This window comes from Cryptomeria japonica, chromosome 6 (genome assembly GCF_030272615.1).
Source record: "Cryptomeria japonica chromosome 6, Sugi_1.0, whole genome shotgun sequence".
Lineage (NCBI taxonomy): Eukaryota > Viridiplantae > Streptophyta > Pinopsida > Cupressales > Cupressaceae > Cryptomeria > Cryptomeria japonica.
This window is the reverse complement of record NC_081410.1, coordinates 41,793,894-41,814,976: the sequence shown is the minus strand read 5'-3', so window position 1 is coordinate 41,814,976 and position 21,083 is coordinate 41,793,894. Positions and strand designations below refer to the sequence as shown.

At 36.0% G+C, this 21,083-nt stretch overlaps 1 protein-coding gene across 1 annotated transcript; it reads left to right on the top strand.

The window, feature by feature from the left end:
- The first annotated feature begins 15,101 nt into the window (after positions 1 to 15,101).
- Positions 15,102 to 19,003, top strand: LOC131072139 (transcription factor MYB101). Its single transcript, XM_058008207.2, has 3 exons — positions 15,102 to 15,550; positions 16,014 to 16,704; positions 18,457 to 19,003. The coding sequence occupies exons 1-3, from the start codon at positions 15,218 to 15,220 to the stop codon at positions 18,819 to 18,821; spliced, it is 1,389 nt and encodes a 462-aa protein (XP_057864190.1). The 5' UTR covers positions 15,102 to 15,217; the 3' UTR covers positions 18,822 to 19,003.
- The last annotated feature ends 2,080 nt before the right edge of the window (positions 19,004 to 21,083 follow it).

The window sequence follows — 21,083 nt, the reverse complement described above, 5'->3', positions numbered from 1 at the left end:
GAAGAGGAAGACAGTCATATTTGTGACTATTCATGATGAAGAGACTAAATTTGATGAGGGGGTGAAGGAGGCGAAGGCCAAAGCTCTTAGAGCCACTAAAGTTGCCAAAGAAAAACCATGTGGTGGAAGCAAAATCTAAGGCATCTGAGTTTCATGAAGCATTGAAATAAGAAAAATTCACTATTGTACCTCCCATAACATTAGAATAGATTGTGAATGAAGTAGTTAAGAATGGTAACCTAAAGCCACTATTTGAGTGGTATGACAATTTTGATGAATCCAAAAAGAGAACATTAGAAGAGGTTGTTGTAGAATATCCAAATGTATATAGTAAAGCTCTAATTGAATTAATGATAGTTATACCCAAGAGCTTGTATGCAATTTTGCATGCTAGAAGACAGACATCAAATAAAGAAGATGAGAGATTGAATGAGTATGTATTAGTCAGCTTATGTTCAGTTATTTCTATAGAGGAGATAGATAGATTTCTTAAACTAGCAAAGAACGAATTCAGAAGTAAGCACAAGGTAAATAAAATCATGTTAGGGAAGATAAATCAGGTTGCAAAGGAGAATTTGAAGATTTTGATAAAAAAATTATTAGATCATCAGTATGAGGTAAATGAGGTTAAAGGGAAAGAATAACCTCATCCAGGAGAACATGACATGACATCATAGGTCAATCCGGAAACCGAACAGACAGTGGATGATACTTCTATTCTAGAAGTCCAGACTGATGAACAGGTAGAGGTCAGTGTGCAAGAAAAAGTTAGAGAAGAGGATACATGGAAAGCATAGGAAGGAAAGGAAAAGGTTGAGAATCCTTCAGTTCCTAAGAATACAGAAAAGGAGAAGATGGAACCTAAGGTTGAAGTTAAGCCTGAGGCAAAAGACATTGCTAAGACAGTGACAGGATAACAAGTCATTAATGATCTGGAGTTCATTCAAGGTCCAATTAACCTTGCCTCTCTGTCCCCGATTCAAAAGCTTTGACTTGCATCATTTGCCCAAGCCAAAGCTAGTGAGGATATTTTGAAATCTCATACAGAAGACAATATGTTGCTAAATTTGGCAGCCAGTGTTTTGGAGAAATTAATGCCCTCGTTTCAGAAGGACACTACAAACACCCCATCTGGGAAATTAAAGAGTTCGATTAATTTTGTAGATAAATATTTTGAATCTTTTAAAAAGTCTGTTGAGGAGAAAATCCAAAATGAATTTAATGCAAAGCGGCTTCAGAATTTGAAAAGGGTGATCGCCAAAGATAGAGCCACATTAGGAGAGTGTGTGAAGAGCATGCAAGGTGCATTGTCCGAAGGTGGGAACTTGTATAAATCATGTCTATCCTTGAATAAGTTCACCACAGATATTGAGAAGAAGTCTGAGGTGCATGAGAATGAGCTTGAACGCATATCTCAGTTAGTTGATTCCCTATCAGTATCATTGAGCAGTCATAAGAATCGGGTAATATATCTACTTGAGAAAATCAGAAGCCTGAACTATGACCGAGAGAGAATAATTGGGAGAGTTGGAGAAGTTAGGATTCTCATTACTCCTAAATTGGACATTATGTTGAGTGATCTCAAAGATACTCAAGATGCTCTGTCCAACGGTGATCTGGATGATGTAAAGGATTCAAATGCACAATCTTACTTGTTTAGTGGGTTCATAACCATGTTGGAGAATCTGCAGAAAGGTTGGGACAACCACTTGGACTCATTGAAGAATTCATATGTTGATATCTTCAAATTTTTGTGAGTGTGTAAGGACTGTGTACATATGTAAATAACATTTTTTTATTTCTGGGACCATACCTTTGTCATTGATGTCAAAAGGGGAAAACAGATGAGTGAAAAATGTTGATCTTAGGGGGAGATATTTGATTCTTTTATTCTTTGGAGTCCTCCAGTTAGATTCTTGTTGTAGTGTATATATCTTGGTTTTGGTCCAACACATAGTCATTTTTTCACTAAGTGTTGCCATCAATGCCAAGGGGGAGATTGTTGGAAAGAGACACTGCATTGAGGATTAGATGTTGTCATTGATGGAAACTTGAGTCAAATATCCAATTTGTAGTTTATGGTTCATTCATAGTGGAAGATTGATTGAGGTTCAGTAAGGTCCGTGAGAAGAACAGTTCATCTGGTAGAGTGTACAGTGTTGTGGTTGGTGATTCAGTTATGTTGAGTATTTGTGATTGCAGATCTCAGAGATACATTATGGACATGTAATATGCCTTATCCCAGGTTTATGGCCTACGGTGTTGTGAATTGAGTAAGTTGGAAGATTAGGTAGACAGTTTTATGGTAGAACATTATTTTGTCGTAGTAGCGTGTGAAGATTGTGTGCGGACCGTGCAGAGTGATTTTGGTGGTTGTTTGCGTGTTAGAGGTTGTTGTGCCAACATATGGGAAGTGTGTGGACATTTTTTTTTGTCCGCTCAGTTGTTTTTGGATCGGATTGAGCTGACATGGGTAACACGTTTCATTTGTGTGTTTTGTGGTTTCTGGGCCGACATGGAATTGATCTAATTTGATGTTGTAGATATATTAGACTGATTACTGTGATCATTTGGTATATCGATGGTTATGTGTGAAGTGTGTATGAGCGATTGTGTGCAGTTTCACATGCGCGGTTGGAAGATTGGTGCTCCGGCATAATGTTGAATATCAAAACAGAGTAGAGTAGCAGAGCAAAGTGTGATCATGTGTTTTGTGCTTAACTGAAACTATACTCAGGAATTTTTTGATGTTATTAAATAGTTCAAACCCTCTTGTATCTTTTTAATCATTTTGTAAGGCAATGAGCCTTCTAGGTTGTAGCTCTTACTTGTAATTTAGCAGTGAGCTTTAGGTAGTGTGCCTGAATGCATGTGCATTCCCCTTATGTAATATTTTTTATACTTCTAACAAAGTATATTAATATTGTGGGTTTGAATCTCGTCGTGGTTTTTCCCTTAATCGGGTTTCCACGTAAAAATCTTGGTGTTATGGTGTTCCTAATCTTGGATTTGTGGTTCTACACTTTGATTTTATTCATTTGCATTAAGTGGTTGAAAGATCGGGTTGTTAAAGTTAGAAATTGTTGAACACTGATTCCCCCCCCTCTTAGTGTTCCCTTGATTTCAACACTTCGACCTTCCCTTAATTTTTTTCATTAAGATATATACAGAGAATATAATATTTAAGTATAAGAAAGAGAAAAGATAAAGACAAAATAATTTTTAATTAAAATTTTATATTTTATGTATATATCATAATGAAAAAAAACTAAGGGAAGGCCACAAGAATTAGCATCTAAGGCCATGCTCCTTTTCTAGCTTAATGCAAGTAAAATGCATACATGTTATGGTTAGCACATACGTGTTATAACACATGCGTGTTTTTTTTGCATAAAAGCGCATATGTGTTTTTTTAAATAAAGTGTACGTGCTCTTAATTAAAATATCACATACATGTTTTTCCTTGTGCCTTGGATGACAAGCCTTAGACTTGGAATCTTTATTTCCCTCCTTTTTACATGTTTTCTTCTTCCAATATAGTTTCTCAACTTCATCGTCATTAGGTTTACACATTATCAAGTGGAAATTTGTAAAATCACCACCATAATGTCCTCTAAGCTTTCTAAACATATATTTCTTTTAAAATTTGAACAACATTAACATATTATTTTTAATTTCTTTTACCAATGTCTTCAGAGTTCTCAGAAACATATGTGCACCATTTTTTTAATAACATTTGAAATACTTGTCCAAAATTTATATATATATATATATATATATATATATATATATATATATATATATATATATATATATATATATATATATATATATATATATATATATATATATATATATATATATATATATATATATATAATTCTTCACTTCATTCTTTACACTTTAAAAAAAAATTAAATTATTGAATATTTTGGTGCAAGTTATGTGATACACATAAACAAGTACCTGATTATCAGGATGTGTCCACTTTAAAAAATCATAAAAAAAATACTCAACAAAAATTTACAAAAAAATACACAACTTCTAGTACTCACTCTTAACTTTCTTGTTACCAAAGTGTTTTTTAAAATACTAACACAACTATAACTTTTTTGATGTGCACACCAAACAATATGTTATATTTTGTTAAAAAATATAGGAACAATTTTGTGTGCATGAAAGATTTGACCCCCTTAATCTTATCCATTTTTTAAAAGCTTTAGTAGTTTGGAAACTAGATTCAAAGTAATACAGTTGTTGTTGTTTTGACATCTTCAAATTTTGAGTGGATGAGTCCCAAATAGCTCCTCCAAGTTCAAATTTAGCTAATTTCAAAAAAAAAAATTGCCACTTATACCCCACTTTTTGTTCTCCATCTTGGTGCACTTACCCCGAAGCTAGGAAAAAGCATTGAAATAGTGTATGAATGTGTTGATTGGTGAAATTTATGAAAAAGGATTGACTTATAGAAAACAAGAAAAAATTTGGTTAGATTTTACTAGATTTTTGGATAAATGAATTCACTAATATTTCACATTAAGACATTCTAAACACATGAACGATTCTTATATTTATTCAAGTAGGAGCATTATTCCTTGTGGATTCATAATGGCTACTTCCATCTCCACTCAATTAGAGGGGTAACATTTGTTCCATTTCGTGCAGGAGCACCCCTTCAAGTTGATAAATTAGGCTTAGAGGAGGAAGGATAAGGCATCAAACATGTCTTTAGGATGTTTTGCATGTGTTTCAATCATGCATTGTGTGGTTGTAATAAAAGACCCCATCTTCTAAGCCAAACTCCTATTTTGGCATCTTTATAAGACAATTAGGACTTTTGGACAAAACAAGATCAATTGTGTGTAGGAAATAGTTATCCTAGTAGTTTCAGTGCTTCTAGGGTGTTTTAGGAGGGGTTAGTCTTAACGCAAGGCATTAGGAGGCGAGAAATGACATTTTGACAACTTTGTCAAAAGTTGTCATAAGCAACTTTTTATGCAATTTTTTGCATTTTTGTTTGTTTTAACTCCTCCAATGGCTCTAACCCCTTGTTTTCAGTTGAGAGTAGTTGTGGAGTGGTATATACACCTTGTGGATCCAATTCCCAAGGTTAGACTGTACAGAGGAAAGTTTTGATGACTACAAACTAATGAAATTTTGAGTTTTTCTTGCAATTTTGGAGTTTTAGTACGAGGTACGGAATTGTACGGATTGGGATAAATTCCCAATGATGTGATTTTGTTAGAATAGTGAGTCACCTTTGATTTGGTTTTGGTTTGAGGTTCAAATTGTGTGTTTTGCTCCTGTTATTCCAATTTTGTTGTAGGTACCCGGAAAACCAGGGTTTACCTAGGGTTTTGCTTCTCCATGGCCATAACTTGAAATTTATCAATTTGAGACTCATGGGATTGGGTGAAATGCAAGTAGAGCCAATGTATTAAAATATTCCAAAAGAAGTTTGTAGGAGGAGCAAGGGAGGTGTGTGTTTGAACCGACCCTAGGTAGACATCCCTATGTGGCTACCTAGTCCTTAAACAAAAAAGCTACCCTAGAATGCTAATGGCGATGATTCCAGGCATGTAACCCTATAATCCATGATGGTTTATGGTTCCCCACATGCTCATGGGGTTGTGATTGTATTGTTTGTTCATTTGGACATAGTTGCTTCACAAATGGAGATCTAATTAGCCCTTTAAGACAATTAACCTTCATCGGTTTCAGACCTTTGTTTGCTAGATCTTGACCCTTCCTTTTGAGGAATTGTGTATGACCCAAAAGGGTATTTGAATCCATGACTATTTTTTCCGGGTGTTTAGAAAAGTTTGGACTTAAGGTCTCTTTACCCATTTCAAAGGGCTACTAGCAAATAGGCTTAATTGTGAAGGTGCTATAGGGAATGGTGTTGAATACCTACAACCAGTGTTTGATCTTGTCCAAATGAGTCATGTTTGACCCAAAATAGTTGTGGTAATGGTTAGTAACCCTTGGAGGCTTCAACGTGTATGTTGGAGCAAATTACCCAATTTGAGTAAGTATGAGTCTTGGAGATTGAGAGATGTTGAACTAATGTTGTAAATCCTTGCCTTGATAGATCCTATTGTTATTTTGAGGGGTCAGTGTCATACATCTGAGATTTTTTGGCAGGGTACAAGGAGGGCTTTGCATCAAGTGGTATCATAGCTAATAACGGCTTTGGTAAGGAGATAGAGATTTGAGAAATGGAAGAGGGACAAGAAGAAGAAGTCCCTAGAGGACTGATCACCAACATGGAATTGACAAAGATTGTGAGAGAGAAGGCCACTAATTGCAAGGCACTGCAGAGGGAGTTAGAGAGGTTGAGAGGCAGAGTAGATGGGAAGAAAGATGGAGGCACTGGTAGTGGTGAAGAATGAGATAAAGATGAGATCCCTATGTCGGAGGAAGAGGTGATTCCTCCTTACTAGAGGCACTTCCTTAATGCCCTCAAATCCATGGAGAGGAGAACCATGGAGCAGAAGATTGATTTGCCAACTTTCACTGGGAAGATGGAACCAGATGTAGTGGTAGATTGGATATACTCCCTGTCTAGTTTCTTTGAATGTGAAGACATTCCAGGACACCAGAAGGTGAAGATTGCTAAGTCCAAGTTGAAGGGAGCCGCCCTAACTTGGTGGAACTTTGTCCAAGAGGAAAGAGAGAAGGACAAAAAACACAAGATTGTTTCTTGGAAGAGGATAGGTGCCTTAGTAAAGGAGGCCTATGTACACAAAGACTATGAAATTCAACTTCATAAGAGGAGACAAAATCTCAAGCAGAAAGAGATGGATGTGAACTCTTACATTGAGGAGTTCCAAAGGCTATGTATGAAGTCTAAGACAAAGGAGGAAGAGAGTGAAAAATTTTCCCGGTACCTAAATGGATTAAGGTATAACATTCAACAAGAGCTAAACCTCCTTAGCCCGGATATCATTGGTAGATGCCATCAACTTGCCATCAAGGTGGAAGAGAAGATCAAGAGGAGACAAGAGAAGAACAATAGAGGAAGAGGAAGGCAACAGAAAGGGGGAAAAAAAAATTTTAGAGGTAAAGGAAATGGTTTTGGAAACCAAGGTGAAACCAATCAAGAAGGCACTAAAGGAGAGAGTAGTTCCAATAACAATGGAGGATACAATCAAAGAGGTAACTTTAGAGGAAGAAGACCACCATTCAGGGGAAGATCTCAAGGTAGAGGTCTAATCAGATGTTATAAAAACAATCAAGAAGGGAACATGGCCAACAGATATCCTCACAAACCTACTAGTTCCATGGGGGAAAGGAGAAGTAACTTGGTTCTAGAAGCTAATTGCCAAAGTGTGGTAAGTGCAAAAATACATACCAAAGTGTCAATACCTCTGATAGTTATGGCTACCCTGAAAGAGGTGAATCTTTGATGATCAGAAGAGAAGTAACTACCATGAAGATGGCTGACAAAGAGCCCCCACAGAGAAAGTCCCTATTCAAGACCACTTGCAAAGCAGGTGGAAAGGTATGCAAGGTTCTAATAGACTCTGGTTCAACTGAAAACTTTGTGTCTCTAGAAATGGTGGAGAAGCTAAAGATGAGGAGACTACCTCACCCTTGCCCCTACAAGGTCTCATGGCTCACCTAAGGTCAGCAAGATGTTGTGGAAGAGTAGGCTTGGGTAGAATCCTAGATTGGAACCTATAAGGATAGATTGTTGTTTGACATTGCAAAGATGGATGCTCACCATCTTCTATTTGGGAGACCATGGAAATTTGATTTAAAGGCACAACCTGATGGTTCTAGGAACACATATTCCATCACCAAAGATGGTAAAGTGATTGAGTTGTTACCTTTGATAGAGAATGAAGAGGAAACCAAACCAAAGGAGACCAAGGTCTTGATGTTAGGAGGACAGAAATTCATGAAGAACATGGCATATGAAGGCATTGTTTGTTATGCCCTTATTCCTAGTCCAACAATGACAAAGGTGGAGATGTCTGAAGATAAGAAATAAGACAGATTGAGGTTGGTTGACCCTGCACTGCAACAACTACTAAACAAGTACAAGGGTGTCATCTCTGATGGCATGCCAAGGTCACTACCTCCCATGAGAGATATAAACCATTGCATAGATCTTATACCTGGATCCACCTTGCCTAATAAAGCAGCATACAAGCTCACATCTGATCAGAATGTTGAAATGGCAAAGCAGATTGAAGAATTGTTGGAGTTCAGACTGGTTGGCAAAAGTTTGAGCCCATGTGTAGTCCCTGCAGTCTTGGCACCCAAAAAGGAAGGCACTTGGAGGCTTTGCACCGACTCAAGGGATATCAAAAAAATTACTATCAAGTATAGATTTCCAATGCCTAGGATTGAGGATTTGTTAGATTGCTTGGGTGGTGCTAGATACTTTACAAAAAATGACTTGAAAAGTGGCTATCATCAGATTAGGATTAGGCTGGGAGATGAGTGGAAGATTGCATTTAAAAAAAATGAGGTGTTGTATGAGTGGAAAGTCATGCCCTTTGGCTTATCTAATGCACCAAGTACCTTTATGAGGTTAATGAATGAGGTTTTGAGGGTTTTCATAGAAAAGTTTGTCATAGTCTACCTAGATGACATTCTGATTTTCAGTCAAACCAAAGAAGAGCACCTAAAACATGTATACCATGTCCTAAGGAGATTGCATGAAGAGAAATTTAATGACCAATTTGGAAAAGTGTTTGTTTATGCAGGAAGAGATCATCTACTTAGGATTTGTAATCTCCTATGGCGAGTTAAAAATGGATCAAGAAAAGGTGAGTGCCATATTGTCTTGGCCTACATCTAGAACAATGAATGATGTTAGAAGATTCCATGGCTTAGCCACGTTCTATAGGAAGTTTATAAGAGGATTCAGCCATATTTGTGCTCCTATGTTTGATACCATAAAGGGAGGACAAAAGTGTAGGTTCAATTGGACAGAAGAGGCAGATAACTCCTTTGAAACATTGAAGAGAAAAGTTGCAGAGCAGTCGTTCCTTGCCCTACCTAATTTCAACAAGATCTTCCAAGTGGATTGTGATACCAGTCACATGGCTATTGGGGCAATGCTCAGTCAGGAAGGAAGGCCTATTGCCTTCTTCAGTTAGAAGTTAAATGAGGCAAAGAGAAGATATTCATCCTATGACCTAGAGATGTATGCTCTAGTACAATCCTTGAAAAAGTGGAGACACTACTTGTTACCAAAAGAATTCATAGTCTTCACAGACAATCAAGCCCTTAGTTTTATAAATAGCCAAGAAAAGTTGAATCACAGGCATATGAAGTGGGTGGAGACCCTACAAGCCTTCACTTTCACTCTTAAGAATAAAAAAGGGGTCAAGAATAAGGTGGTAGATGCTTTGAGTAGAAGAGTTCTAACTACAAATCAGATCCAGTTGGAGAGTGTTGGAATAGACTCCTTGAAAGCCATGTATGAGGATGATGAAGACTTTGGAGAGATCTATAAGGTGTGTGCTTCATTTGATGAGTGGTTTCATGTTGATTTCTCTGAATTTTTTATTCAAAATGGATTGTTGTTTAAGGGTGCATAGTTATGCATACCCAAATGCACTATGAGATTAAATATAATCAGGGATAAACATTGTGGAGAAATGCCAGGCCATTTTGGCCTTGACAGGACACTAGATTTAGTGAAGAGGCACTACTTTTGACCCAAACTGCATACAGATGTCAGGAGATTTGTGGAGACATGTGTGATATGCCAAAAGGCAAAGGGGAAGTCCACAAATGCAGACCTATACCAGCATTTACCCATTCCTTCAAGACCATGGGAAAGCATAAGTATGGATTTTGTTTTAGGATTGCCTAGGACAAGAAAAGGATATGATAGTGTTTTTGTAGTGGTGGATAGGTTTAGTAAAATGACACATTTCTTGCCATGTAAAACCACTTGTGATGCTTCTTATGTTGCAGACTTGTTCTTCAAGGAGATTGTCCGGATACATGGTTTGCCTTTGACCATAGTCTCTGATAGGGATGTGAAATTTATTGGACACTTCTGGAGGACCCTTTGGAAGAAGCTTGGCACAAATATAGCCTTCTCCTTAGCCTACCATCCCCAAACGGATGGCCAGACTGAAGTTGTAAACAAGTTATTGGGAAATCTGATAAGGTGTTTGACTAGACAACATGGAGAGAGATGGGATAGCATATTTTCTTAGGAAGAATTCTCCTATAATGATACAGTGAATAGAAGTACAGGTAATTCACCCTTCCAGGTTGTATATGATATCCACCCAAGGGGTGTGTTGGAGTTAAGAGAACTATCTCAAGGAGAAATCATTAGTGCTGATGGGGAAACCTTTGAAACTGCCATAAAGGAGATTCATGACCAAGTTAAAACTCACCTTCAACAATCTACAGAAAGATATAAAGCTCATGCTAACAAGAATAAGATGGATGTCTAGTTTGATGTGGGAGACTTGGTGTGGGTTCACTTGAAGAAGGAAAGACTTCCAAAAGGAAGATATACAAAGCTTATGCAAAGAAAGATTGGACCCTGTCAAATCTTGAAAAAAGTGGCCAAAATGCTTATGAACTTCAACTCCCACCTGATCTTGGTTTTTCACCTATCTTTAATATATGTGACTTATAAATGTAGTGTTGATGCAGGAGAAGACACAATTCAGGTTATTGCAGATGATGACATTCCCAAACATGAACCACCAAGGTTGCATAAGGTTTTAGACACCAAGGTTGCAAAGAGAACAAGGAACAATGTTTATATGGAATATTTTGTGGCTTGGAAGGGACAACCTAATTTTGAAGTCGTCTGGATGACATAATAGTAGATCAAACACCATGGTGCAGACCTACAGGCTCTCATCTCAAGTGGACTTGAGATTTCTTCTTCCGAGGAGTATGGTGTAGGAGCACCCCCTTCAAGTTGATAAATCAGGCTCAAAGGAGGAAGGATAAGGCATCAAACATGTCTTTAGGATGTTTTACATGTGTTTCAATCATGCTTTGTGTGTTTGTAATAAAAGACCCCATCTTGTGAGCCAAACTCCTATTTTGGCATCTTGATAAGACAATTAGGACTTTTGGACAAAAGGGGATCAATTGTGTGTAGGATATAGTTATCCTAGTAGTTTTAGTACTTCTAGGGTGTTTTAGGAGGGGTTAGTCTTAACCCAAGGCATTGGGAGGCGAGAAATGACATTTTGACAACTTTGTCAAAAGTTGTCATAAGCAACTTTTTATGTAATTTTTGCATTTTTGTTTGTTTTAACTCCTCCAATGGCTCTAACCTCTTGTTTTCAATTGAGAGAAGTTGTGGAGTAGTATATACACCTTGTGGATCCAATTCCCAAGGTTAGATTGTATGGAGGAAAGTTTTGATGACTGCAAACTAACGATTCGAAGTTTTTCCTGCAATTCTAGAGTTTTGGTACAGGGTACAACATTGCACGGATTGGGATCAATTCCCAATGATGTGAATTGTTAGAATAGTAAGTCACCTTTTATTTGGTTTTGGTTTTGGTTTGAGGTTAAAATTGTGTTTTTTTCTCTTGTTATTCCAATTTTGTTGTAGGTACCTAGAAAACTAGGGTTTACCTAGGGTTTTGGTTCTCCATGGCCATAACTTGCAATTTATCAAACTGAGACTCATGGGATTGGCTGAAATGAAAGTATGGCCAGTGTATTCTAAGATTCCAAAAAAAATTTGCGGGAGGATCAAGGGAGGTGTGTGTTTGAACCGACCCTAAGTAGACATCCCTATGTGGCTACCTAGTCCTTAAACAACAAAGCTACCCTAGAATGATAATGGCGATGATTCCAGGCATGTAACCCTAGAATCCATGATGGTTTATGGTTCCCCACATGCTCATGGGGTTTTTATTGTATTGTTTGTTCATTTGGACATAGTTGCTTCACAAATGGAGACCTAATTAGCCCTTTAGGACAGTTGACCTTCACCGGTTTTAGACCTTTGTTTGTCAGAACTTGACCCTTCCTTTTGGGGATTGTGTAAGAACCAAAAGGGTATTTTAATCCGTGACTTGTTTCTTAGGGTGTTTAGAAAATTTTGGACTTAAGATCCCTTTACCCATTTCAAAGGGCTACTAGCAAATAGGCCTAATTGTGAAGGTGCTATAGGGAATGGTGTTGAATCCCTACAACCAGTGTTTGATCTAGTTGAGGTGAGTCATGTTTGACCCAAAACGGTTGTGGTAATGGTCAGTTACCCTTGGAGGCTTCGAAGTGTATGTTGGAGCAAATTACCCAATTTGAGTAAGTATGAGTCTTGGAGATTGAGAGGTGTTGCACTAATGTTGTAGAGCCTTGCCTTGATAGGATCCTATTTTTATTTTGAGAGGTCAGTATCATACATCTGGGAGTGTTTGGCAGGGTACAAGGAGGGCTCTGCATCACCATTAATATCATTTACCAAATGATTTAATAGATAATAACTATGAGGTCATCTACCAGCTCACACCTCTTAACTTGGAAGCTAATGCATTTCCCAAAGTAAATTCTTTCTCAACCTATGGAGGTACATATGAACACTTCCCTTGAGAAATGGTGCACCACAATGAATAATGGTCAAATGGTATTAAAATAAGATAAATATGGTGTCTAGGGAGTCCATAGTATATGCTAGATACTTTGAAGCATAAGTTTGAGAACGAATGGACCATCTACATGCATTAGCTAAGAAGGGTCTCTCCTAGTCTATTCACTATCTAGTCGTGACAAATTGAGGATCTTAGGGCTCAACTAGACATGATGATAGCCACTTCTTGACATACAATTTTTTCTTTCCTCCCTTTCTATACCTTGTAGTTGATATCATCCCTTGGGGTAATGAAATCCCCAAGTAGGCCCCCTTATGGAAAAGAATCCTAATTTTTTTTTATCTCCACATTTGCACAAAGTACAAGGAGAGAATAAAAATCTAAGATCTTTGGATTAACAAATCATGGGGGCAGACTCTTCCCCTCCATCTCCTTCATGGGCTAATTTTGGCAAATAAGCACATCTCTCTTTTCCTAGAGATTTGCAGGACTCTCCCTTCCTAAGCGGTGATTACGAGGACCTAGAGAATTTGCTAGGCATGGCAAGAGATGTAGCAATGGATCAATTCATAATGTCAAAATGGATTTTCCTTGAAATGAACCAAGTAAACATTAACATTCATTCACTAAAGAGAAATATTGTTGCTCTTGAGAAAGGTGAAGGTGACTCTGGATCAAATATTGACGAGAAGAAAATGCTTGCTATCCTAGAGAATGTGGTGAGGATGTTATTATTTTGAATATTGATTATGAAGGTCGCATTGGTGTGCTAGAGGCGAAGATGAAATGGATCAACAATAATCTCACCAATCTTGTGGGAACGAGTTACATGACTATCCACAATAGTGTAGAGAGTATCAAGGTTTTGGTGGATAAGTGGTAGAAACTCTAAGATTCTAAGTTTTCTAATAAAACTTTTATTGATCTTGAGAATGGTGATAAGGGTAAGCAGGTGATGGATGATAAGGGTACTTGTGCTCATACTCGGGGGAACCTTAAAAAATCCATGGAGCAAGCTAAAGTTGATTTACAGAATATGCAAAACCCGTCTCAGAATCTGGATCAACTTGAAGGTGAGGTTGTAGAGGCTTTGGAGAATCTTTGTTAGAGCTCTACTTTTTTTCTTTATTTATCTGGTTTGGTTTTGTTTAGGTTTTTTTTTTTTTTGAGTTTTTTCATTGTTGGTTGGCTACATGCATTCTTATGGCAGTATTTTGTATATCGGGTTTCATATCCCTTCAAAACCCGCTTTGCCCTGAATAAAAAAAAATTCTTCTAGTGGTTCAAAATGTGTATTTGATAGTTCTTTATATACTAAACCTAGTCAAAGAAGCAAGATTTCAAATAATGGTGTTAAAAGCATAAGGTTGACATTAATAATATGACATGTATGCCCTAATAGAAACACCTCTATTTAAAAAAAAGAACTATAATTGTGATGTATTTTTTATTTTGATATATTCTTTAATTGCTCGACCTTTTCTAACATATACATTTTTGTTTTTGTTTTATTACATAGGGAGACATAAACTCTGGTGACAACAAAAGATCAACAGATTATATTGTGATGATACAAGCATAGTTAGAAAGAAAAACTATTTAGAGTCAACATTTTTTTTAAATGCAAAAACCTTGACTTTAAATTAAATAAAATAGTTCTATAGTAAAATAAAGCAAAGACGTCAAATTTTTAAATATATAGTAAATAAAAAAGATAGACACTAGAAATTTCTTATAGTAACTCTTCAACATGAATAAAAACAATTATATATCTTTTTTTATCTTAAATCTATATATCTAAAAGATTTAGAAGATATAATCTTAAGGTGTGTATCTATTTTAAATAACAAATTCAATAAAGACCCCTCAAAAATAGATATCTCTTCATATCTTTTCAATAGATATATTTAAGATATCTATAATGATTTAAAAATCTAATATAAATTCTTCTTAAACTTATTATACTATTTGATTATCTTGAACTCTACTATCATTTATAATTATTTATAACCATTATATATATATATATGACACTTAAATTGGAACTAATGACATAGTTGGTTAAGTGTTTTGGGTTCATTCCATGAAGGTTTTGAGATCGATTCTCTCCATTCAAATTCGTCCTAACTACTTGTTAGGACTCGATCTGTTGGTCTTGATAAGTTATAGGTGGGGCTTGCCTTATCTAGAGCTAAGCTTGAGGTCATCTGAGTAACATGCCAATTTCGCATACATAAAAAGAAAAACAGTTTAAACTTACTTGTCAACCATGATGACCGTCAAATCTAAAGTACCTTGGTCCCAATGAATTATAGGTGGGGCTCGCCTTGTCTAGAACTAGGTCATCAGAGTAACCTGCCAATTCTCCTTTGGACATAAAATAAATAAAAAATACTTTAAACTTGTCAGCCATGGTGACCGTCAAATTTAAAGCCATAACATAATCAAACTCCCCAAAACACGATGAAAGCGATGTCTGCACGTCATCGTGTCATGTGGGGTGTGGTGTGTTGCAAAAGTGTTTGTTTTATTATATTTTCATCGCGGACTCCACGGGGGACTTCAATCAGGTTAATGAATCGATTCCATATTTCACTCCGTTCCCGAAAGCTGTGGGTGTGTGTCGGTCTATCAAATGAATTCTACTGTGAAACGAAATTAGCTGAAATGCGATGAAAGGGAAAAGCAGGAAAAGAGTGACCGCAGAGGGATCTTCTTCTTCTTCTTCTTCTTCAAAACCAGACAATAATATGTTGAAGAAGGGGCCATGGACGTCTGCAGAGGATGAAATTCTGGTGGCTTATGTGAAGGAGAATGGTGAGGGGAACTGGAATTCTGTTCAGAAGCACTCTGGTTTGTCTCGCTGTGGAAAGAGTTGCAGGCTCCGATGGGCCAACCATTTGCGCCCAAATCTTAAGAAGGGCGCCTTTTCCCCCGAGGAAGAGCGCTTCATAATGGACCTGCATCACAAGCTCGGCAACAAGTGGGCTCGAATGGCCGCCTTGGTAATTTTTTCAGAGATTGTTAAGTTTGGGATTGATTAAATTTTCTGATGATTATCTTAAAGATTCATATTGTTTTCCAAGATTTCATATGTTTAGTTTCATCCTTCGGTGGAAATTCTAAATTTGTTGATTGTTTTGTCTCTGGGTTCTCTGTGGAGGTGAGATCATTGAGATTTTATTACAAGGATCTCTGAATTCGTGTTTTTTCAGGGGGTCCGAATTCTAATTTTGTTGATTGTTACGGCCTTCAATTTGAATCCCTTTTTTGTTTGTTTGATTCTTCTGGTCTTGAATACTGATCTTTCTGATTGTTCTGGTCTTGAATACTGATCTTTCTGATTGTTCTGGTCTTAAACTATGATCTTTTTTTTCATTTTAATGGCCCTAATTCAGATATGTGGAGGTCAGATTTTTGAGATGGAAACTTTGAATCATTAATTTTAAAGAAGCTTGTTCATTGCAGATGCCAGGGCGCACAGATAATGAAATAAAGAACTTCTGGAACACACGAATCAAGAGGAGGATGCGCTTGGGGCTTTCCCTGTACCCTGTTCTTGAAGGCATTGATGAAGAGAAGAATTTGGGCAGCCATTCTGTTGGAGAATTCGAACCCAGGGTCTATAACACTAATGATAACAACAGTATTGGAGAGAGTTTTGGTGTTTCTTATGAGTTGATGAGTAATACTAATAATAATTGTGTTGAAAGAGTGACAAGGAACATTGACAGTACTAGTGCTGACATGATACAAGTTAGTGGTAGCACCAATAACACTAACAGTGTCAGTAGTAGTAGTAATAGTAAAAATAATCATTGCTACTCTGTAAATGGGGCTTCACCAGGCCTCATTTTGGAGCTCCCTTCAAGCCAATTAGTGTTGTCATTAGACACCACACCCACATCTTATGATTATTCTTTCAAGCTTATGTCTGAGGGAGAGAGCAGTAATTTTGGGTGTACCAGTTCAGGCCTTCTGGATGCACTGCTGCTGCAGGATTCTGACAATAATATTGATATGAATTATACACAGGAAGTTGTAGGGGAAACCAAAACAGAGTTAGATGATGTATCTGGTGACTATATAATCACCAGTGCCACGCCTCCAATGGATATGCCAGCTGAAATGGTTCTCAGTTCACATGAGATGCTTCGTGGTATGTATAGTTTACAGGTTTCAAGTTCAATAGTTTCTAATTTGTAGTTTTTTATCTTATATATATATAGTTGATGGCTTATAAATATTCTTCTCAGTTCACATGAGATGCTTCGTGGTATGTATAGTTTACAGGTTTCAAGTTCAATATTGTCTAATTTGTAGTTTTTTTTCTTATATATATATGGTTGATGGCTTATAAATATTCTGTTCATGTGAGATCCAGACAAGCTTTTGTAAATACAACCATGAGTTAATATCAATTTCTTCAGAGCGACCACACTAGAAATCACAAAGAGAATATCAGTTTCTTCTGAGCGACCATACTAGAAATCACACAGAGAAGATCAAGAATCTCAACTTAGAAATTTACTTATTTAGAAACCACTTCCACAAAGACCACGAATCACAATTCGGATTCCATATCAGATGTTTCTTTAAGATTTGACCTTAATCTCGAATAATCCAATACTTCAACCAATTAAACATAACCCTTAGATAATTTTTAGTATTTAGATTGTAAATAACAGTAGCTTAAGCTTTTGGCTGCTTTCAAGTTGAATTTGTTTGATTTGCAGTAAAGAGCACTTCTTTATGGTGTCTCAAACTAGCCATGAGGATTGATAGCTTGTAAACAAGGAATTTAACCCAAAGTTAATTAAAAAGGTCACTATCAAAGACCAAAAGCTATATCTCAAAACCTGTCCACACGATTTAAGCCTCTGGACGAAAATTTCACCCCAAAGCCCATTGGATACTCATTTTCAAAGGAGATGAGACTGAGGCCTTTGAACAAAAATCTCATCCGAAACCTTATCAGTAAGCCATCAGTAAAGGACATGAGATTGAAGCTTATGGATAAAAATTTAACCCAAGGCCTATCAGAAAGTCATCATCATCAAAGGACACGAGGCATATGCCCATGGAGAAAAACAAAATCTCACACCAAGTCTATGCAAAAGTCACCATCAAATGGCATAAGGCAAAAGACAAGGACATTCAGGGCAACCAACATAAAAACTGACAGCATGGTTCCATGCAGCTGTAAGCACAGCTTAATTGTTTAGGTTCACATGGTCCCATGTAATTTTTAATTACTATAATGTATCATTTGGAATCTTCTCTTAAAATAGTCATAGAGTAATTATAGTTTAAGATTTGAAGTTAAGCTCAGAAGGTTTTGTAGCCACTGCTTAACCACAAATTTATCATATATTTTTGTCTTTCCCATTAGTTTTTTATCCCTTCCAGACTATTTTCAATAATTTTGCTGCTCCCTCTCCTCTCTTCCTGTCCTTTCTCTCCTTTTAAGGAATCTTGGTCTGCATCTAAACATTCTACATCTCCTTAAATTCTTCCTGTCCTTTCTCTCCTTTTAAGGAATCTTGGTCTGCATCTAAACATTCTACATCTCCTTAAATTCTCTTTCATTCTGATGGTGGATCACATCCAAAACGTTGATGTTAAAAATTGATACATAATCAAAACCAGAAACATAAAAGCAGCAATTTTGAGCATGTTTGAAAAAATTAAACAATCCATTGCATGGGGCCTCTGTAACTGTTGTTGGAAAATAAAACACTTGAAAAACGAAACACACATCTGAACAGAAGATAGACCAATCACCAAGAAGGCTAACTATACCCAAGTTCAATCCTTTCAAGTGCACTTTAATTGAAAAGTAAAGGTTGTAGATCATGGTTCTAGCTTCTTTAAGTATTGCCTTACTAATGTTCTTGTGTCTCTGTGACAGAAACTGCCAAGGAGGTAAAGACAGAACCATTCTTAGAATACATAGATGATTCAGATCTCTTTCCTGAATGGTGCAAAGCCTCTCCCATCAACACTCTAAGCAATTCTGTCATTAAAGAAAGCTGCACCCTTCCTAGAGCTGCAACTAACAATACACAGGAGGAGGAGGAAGACTGTATGGCCATATATAATTTGGTGAATAACCACCACCAATACATAACATGGGGAGATGTGGGGTGGAACAACATGCCTGGTGCCTGTCAGTTAAGTGACATACACTCCACTCTTGATCATTCTAGAACCAGGACTAATCTCAGTACTGCAACTGGCCTACAGAACATCAAGGGCTCTTGTACCATCTACTGAGATAATTTTCATATACTCACAAAATACATTGAATTCAGTTCAAACATTTGGTGTGATCAAAAGAAAATACAACTCTGTAATCTTTCAATTTTTTGTTTGTAATATATAATTCTAGTGAGCTTAGCTACACTGTATGAGAATGTAATCATCAGGTTTTTCAGTCAATAATGTTCTTTTAACTATTCTGTGGTTCACTTTTGGATAGGATAATTTGGATGAGTGGGTAGTGAGTAGAAAGCTTGGAAGAAAACCTGTCTGGAATATTTAGCATCAGCATTTTCAGTTATGTTCAAATATCTTTTGTCCTTTTTAGTTTATAGAGAATGGGACCTTAAATTATTGCAACGGGATTCATGGAGGACGGAACGGACTGTAAGGAGTTATTTTTACTCGTCCACGGGAAGTTTGGTAGTTATTTGTACTTACGTGATCTCGTGGAATTCGCATAAGAATTTAGTTTTTCGAAAAGATGGATCAACTGTATTAAAGCTTTTCGATAACTTTATTTTTGATGATGATTTAAGGTGTGATTCAGAATGTAAATGAAATATAAAATAAATTTATAATATGTTCATAGATTTTTTGGGATGGGCTTGATACTATTTTGATTTAGCATGTTTAACTATGGAGTTTCAAGATAGGAATTTGATTATGGAATTTCGTTTTATTTACTATGGAGTTAATTTGACTATGGAATTTTGTTTTATTTTAATTTAGCATATTTAACTGAAGAGTTTCTTCCATGTAGGAATTTGATTAAGGAGTTTGAGTTTCTTCCAGGTAGGAGTAGGAATTTGATGAAGGAGTTTCTACCACATCTCTTAAGGAATTTGACTATAGAATTTCCTTTCATTTTGTTTTAGCATGTTCAACAATGGAGTTTCTTCCAAATAGGAATTTGACTAAGGAATTTCTTCCAAGATCTTTCAAGAAATTTGACTATTGAATTTTCTTTAAGATTTTTCCGACAAACTTGTCAAGGATGTTTAAGTAAAGAACATGTAGGAATTTGATCAAGGAGTTTCTATCACATCTCTTAAGGAATTTGACTATGGAATTTCCTTTCATTTTGATTTAGCATGTTTAACTATGGAGTTTCTTCCGAAGAGGAATTTGACTAAGGAGTTTCTTCCAAGATCTTTCAAGAAATTTGACTATGGAATTTCCTTTCATTTTAATTTAGCATATTTAATTGAAGAGTTTCTTCCATGTAGGAATTTGATTAAGGAGTTTGAGTTTCTTCCATGTAGGAGTAGGAATTTGATTAAGGAGTTTCTACCACATCTCTTAAGGAATTTGACTATGGAATTTCCTTTCATTTTGTTTTAGCATGTTCAACAATGGAGTTTCTTCCAAATAGGAATTTGACTAAGGAGTTTCTTCCAAGATCTTTCAAGAAATTTGACTATTGAATTTTCTTTAAGATTTTTCCGACAAACTTGTCAAGGATGTTTAAGTAAAGAACATGTAGGAATTTGATTAAGGAGTTTCTATCACATCTCTTAAGGAATTTGACTATGGAATTTCCTTTCATTTTGATTTAGCATGTTTAACTATGGAGTTTCTTCCGAAGAGGAATTTGACTAAGGAGTTTCTTCCAAGATCTTTCAAGAAATTTGACTATTGAATTTCCTTTAAAAAATTTCCCACAAACTTGTCAAGATGTTTAAGTAAAGAAACTTGTCAAGCATGTTTATGTAAAGAATGTAGGAGGAAATTTCATGAGGAAGTGGTCTTGATTCATGATTATTTTGAGATGGGACATGTTTTGAGGAGTTTCAATATTTTATCTTTATGGTATCACCTAGATGTTTTGGACCATTCATGTTCAAGAAAAATGAATTATGTAAACCACACATAATTCAATAAAAAAAATTATATAATTAAAATATAAAAAAATTATTAACATTATAAATAACCATTAATAAAAAATATTTTAATTAAATTTTTTAAAAGAATTGAGAGAGGATGTTCATTCTCTATCTACCTATTTTAATAGTTTTAGGCACATCTCCAAACTCCACTATAATGGGGACATCCCCTTTTTAAAGACTTTTGGCATCCCCTAGACTAAGAGACTTGAAATTATTTTGTACGTATTGATAAAAGAGAGGAAGAGGGATCAATGGGATGATGAATTAGGTTTATAAAATTGCATGATGCTTTTGAAGTTTTTTTTTAATTATTATATTTTATTATTTTATATACTTTTTATTTTATTTTTATATTATTTTAGACAATTTTATTTTTTATTATAAGGAT

Coding starts and splice junctions, on each gene's coding strand:
- LOC131072139 (XM_058008207.2), top strand. CDS start 15,218: ATGAAAGGGAAAAGCAGGAAAAGAGTGACCGCAGAGGGATCTTCTTCT. Junction 15,551..16,013: donor GGGCTCGAATGGCCGCCTTG/GTAATTTTTTCA, acceptor TGTTCATTGCAG/ATGCCAGGGCGCACAGATAA. Junction 16,705..18,456: donor TTCACATGAGATGCTTCGTG/GTATGTATAGTT, acceptor TCTCTGTGACAG/AAACTGCCAAGGAGGTAAAG.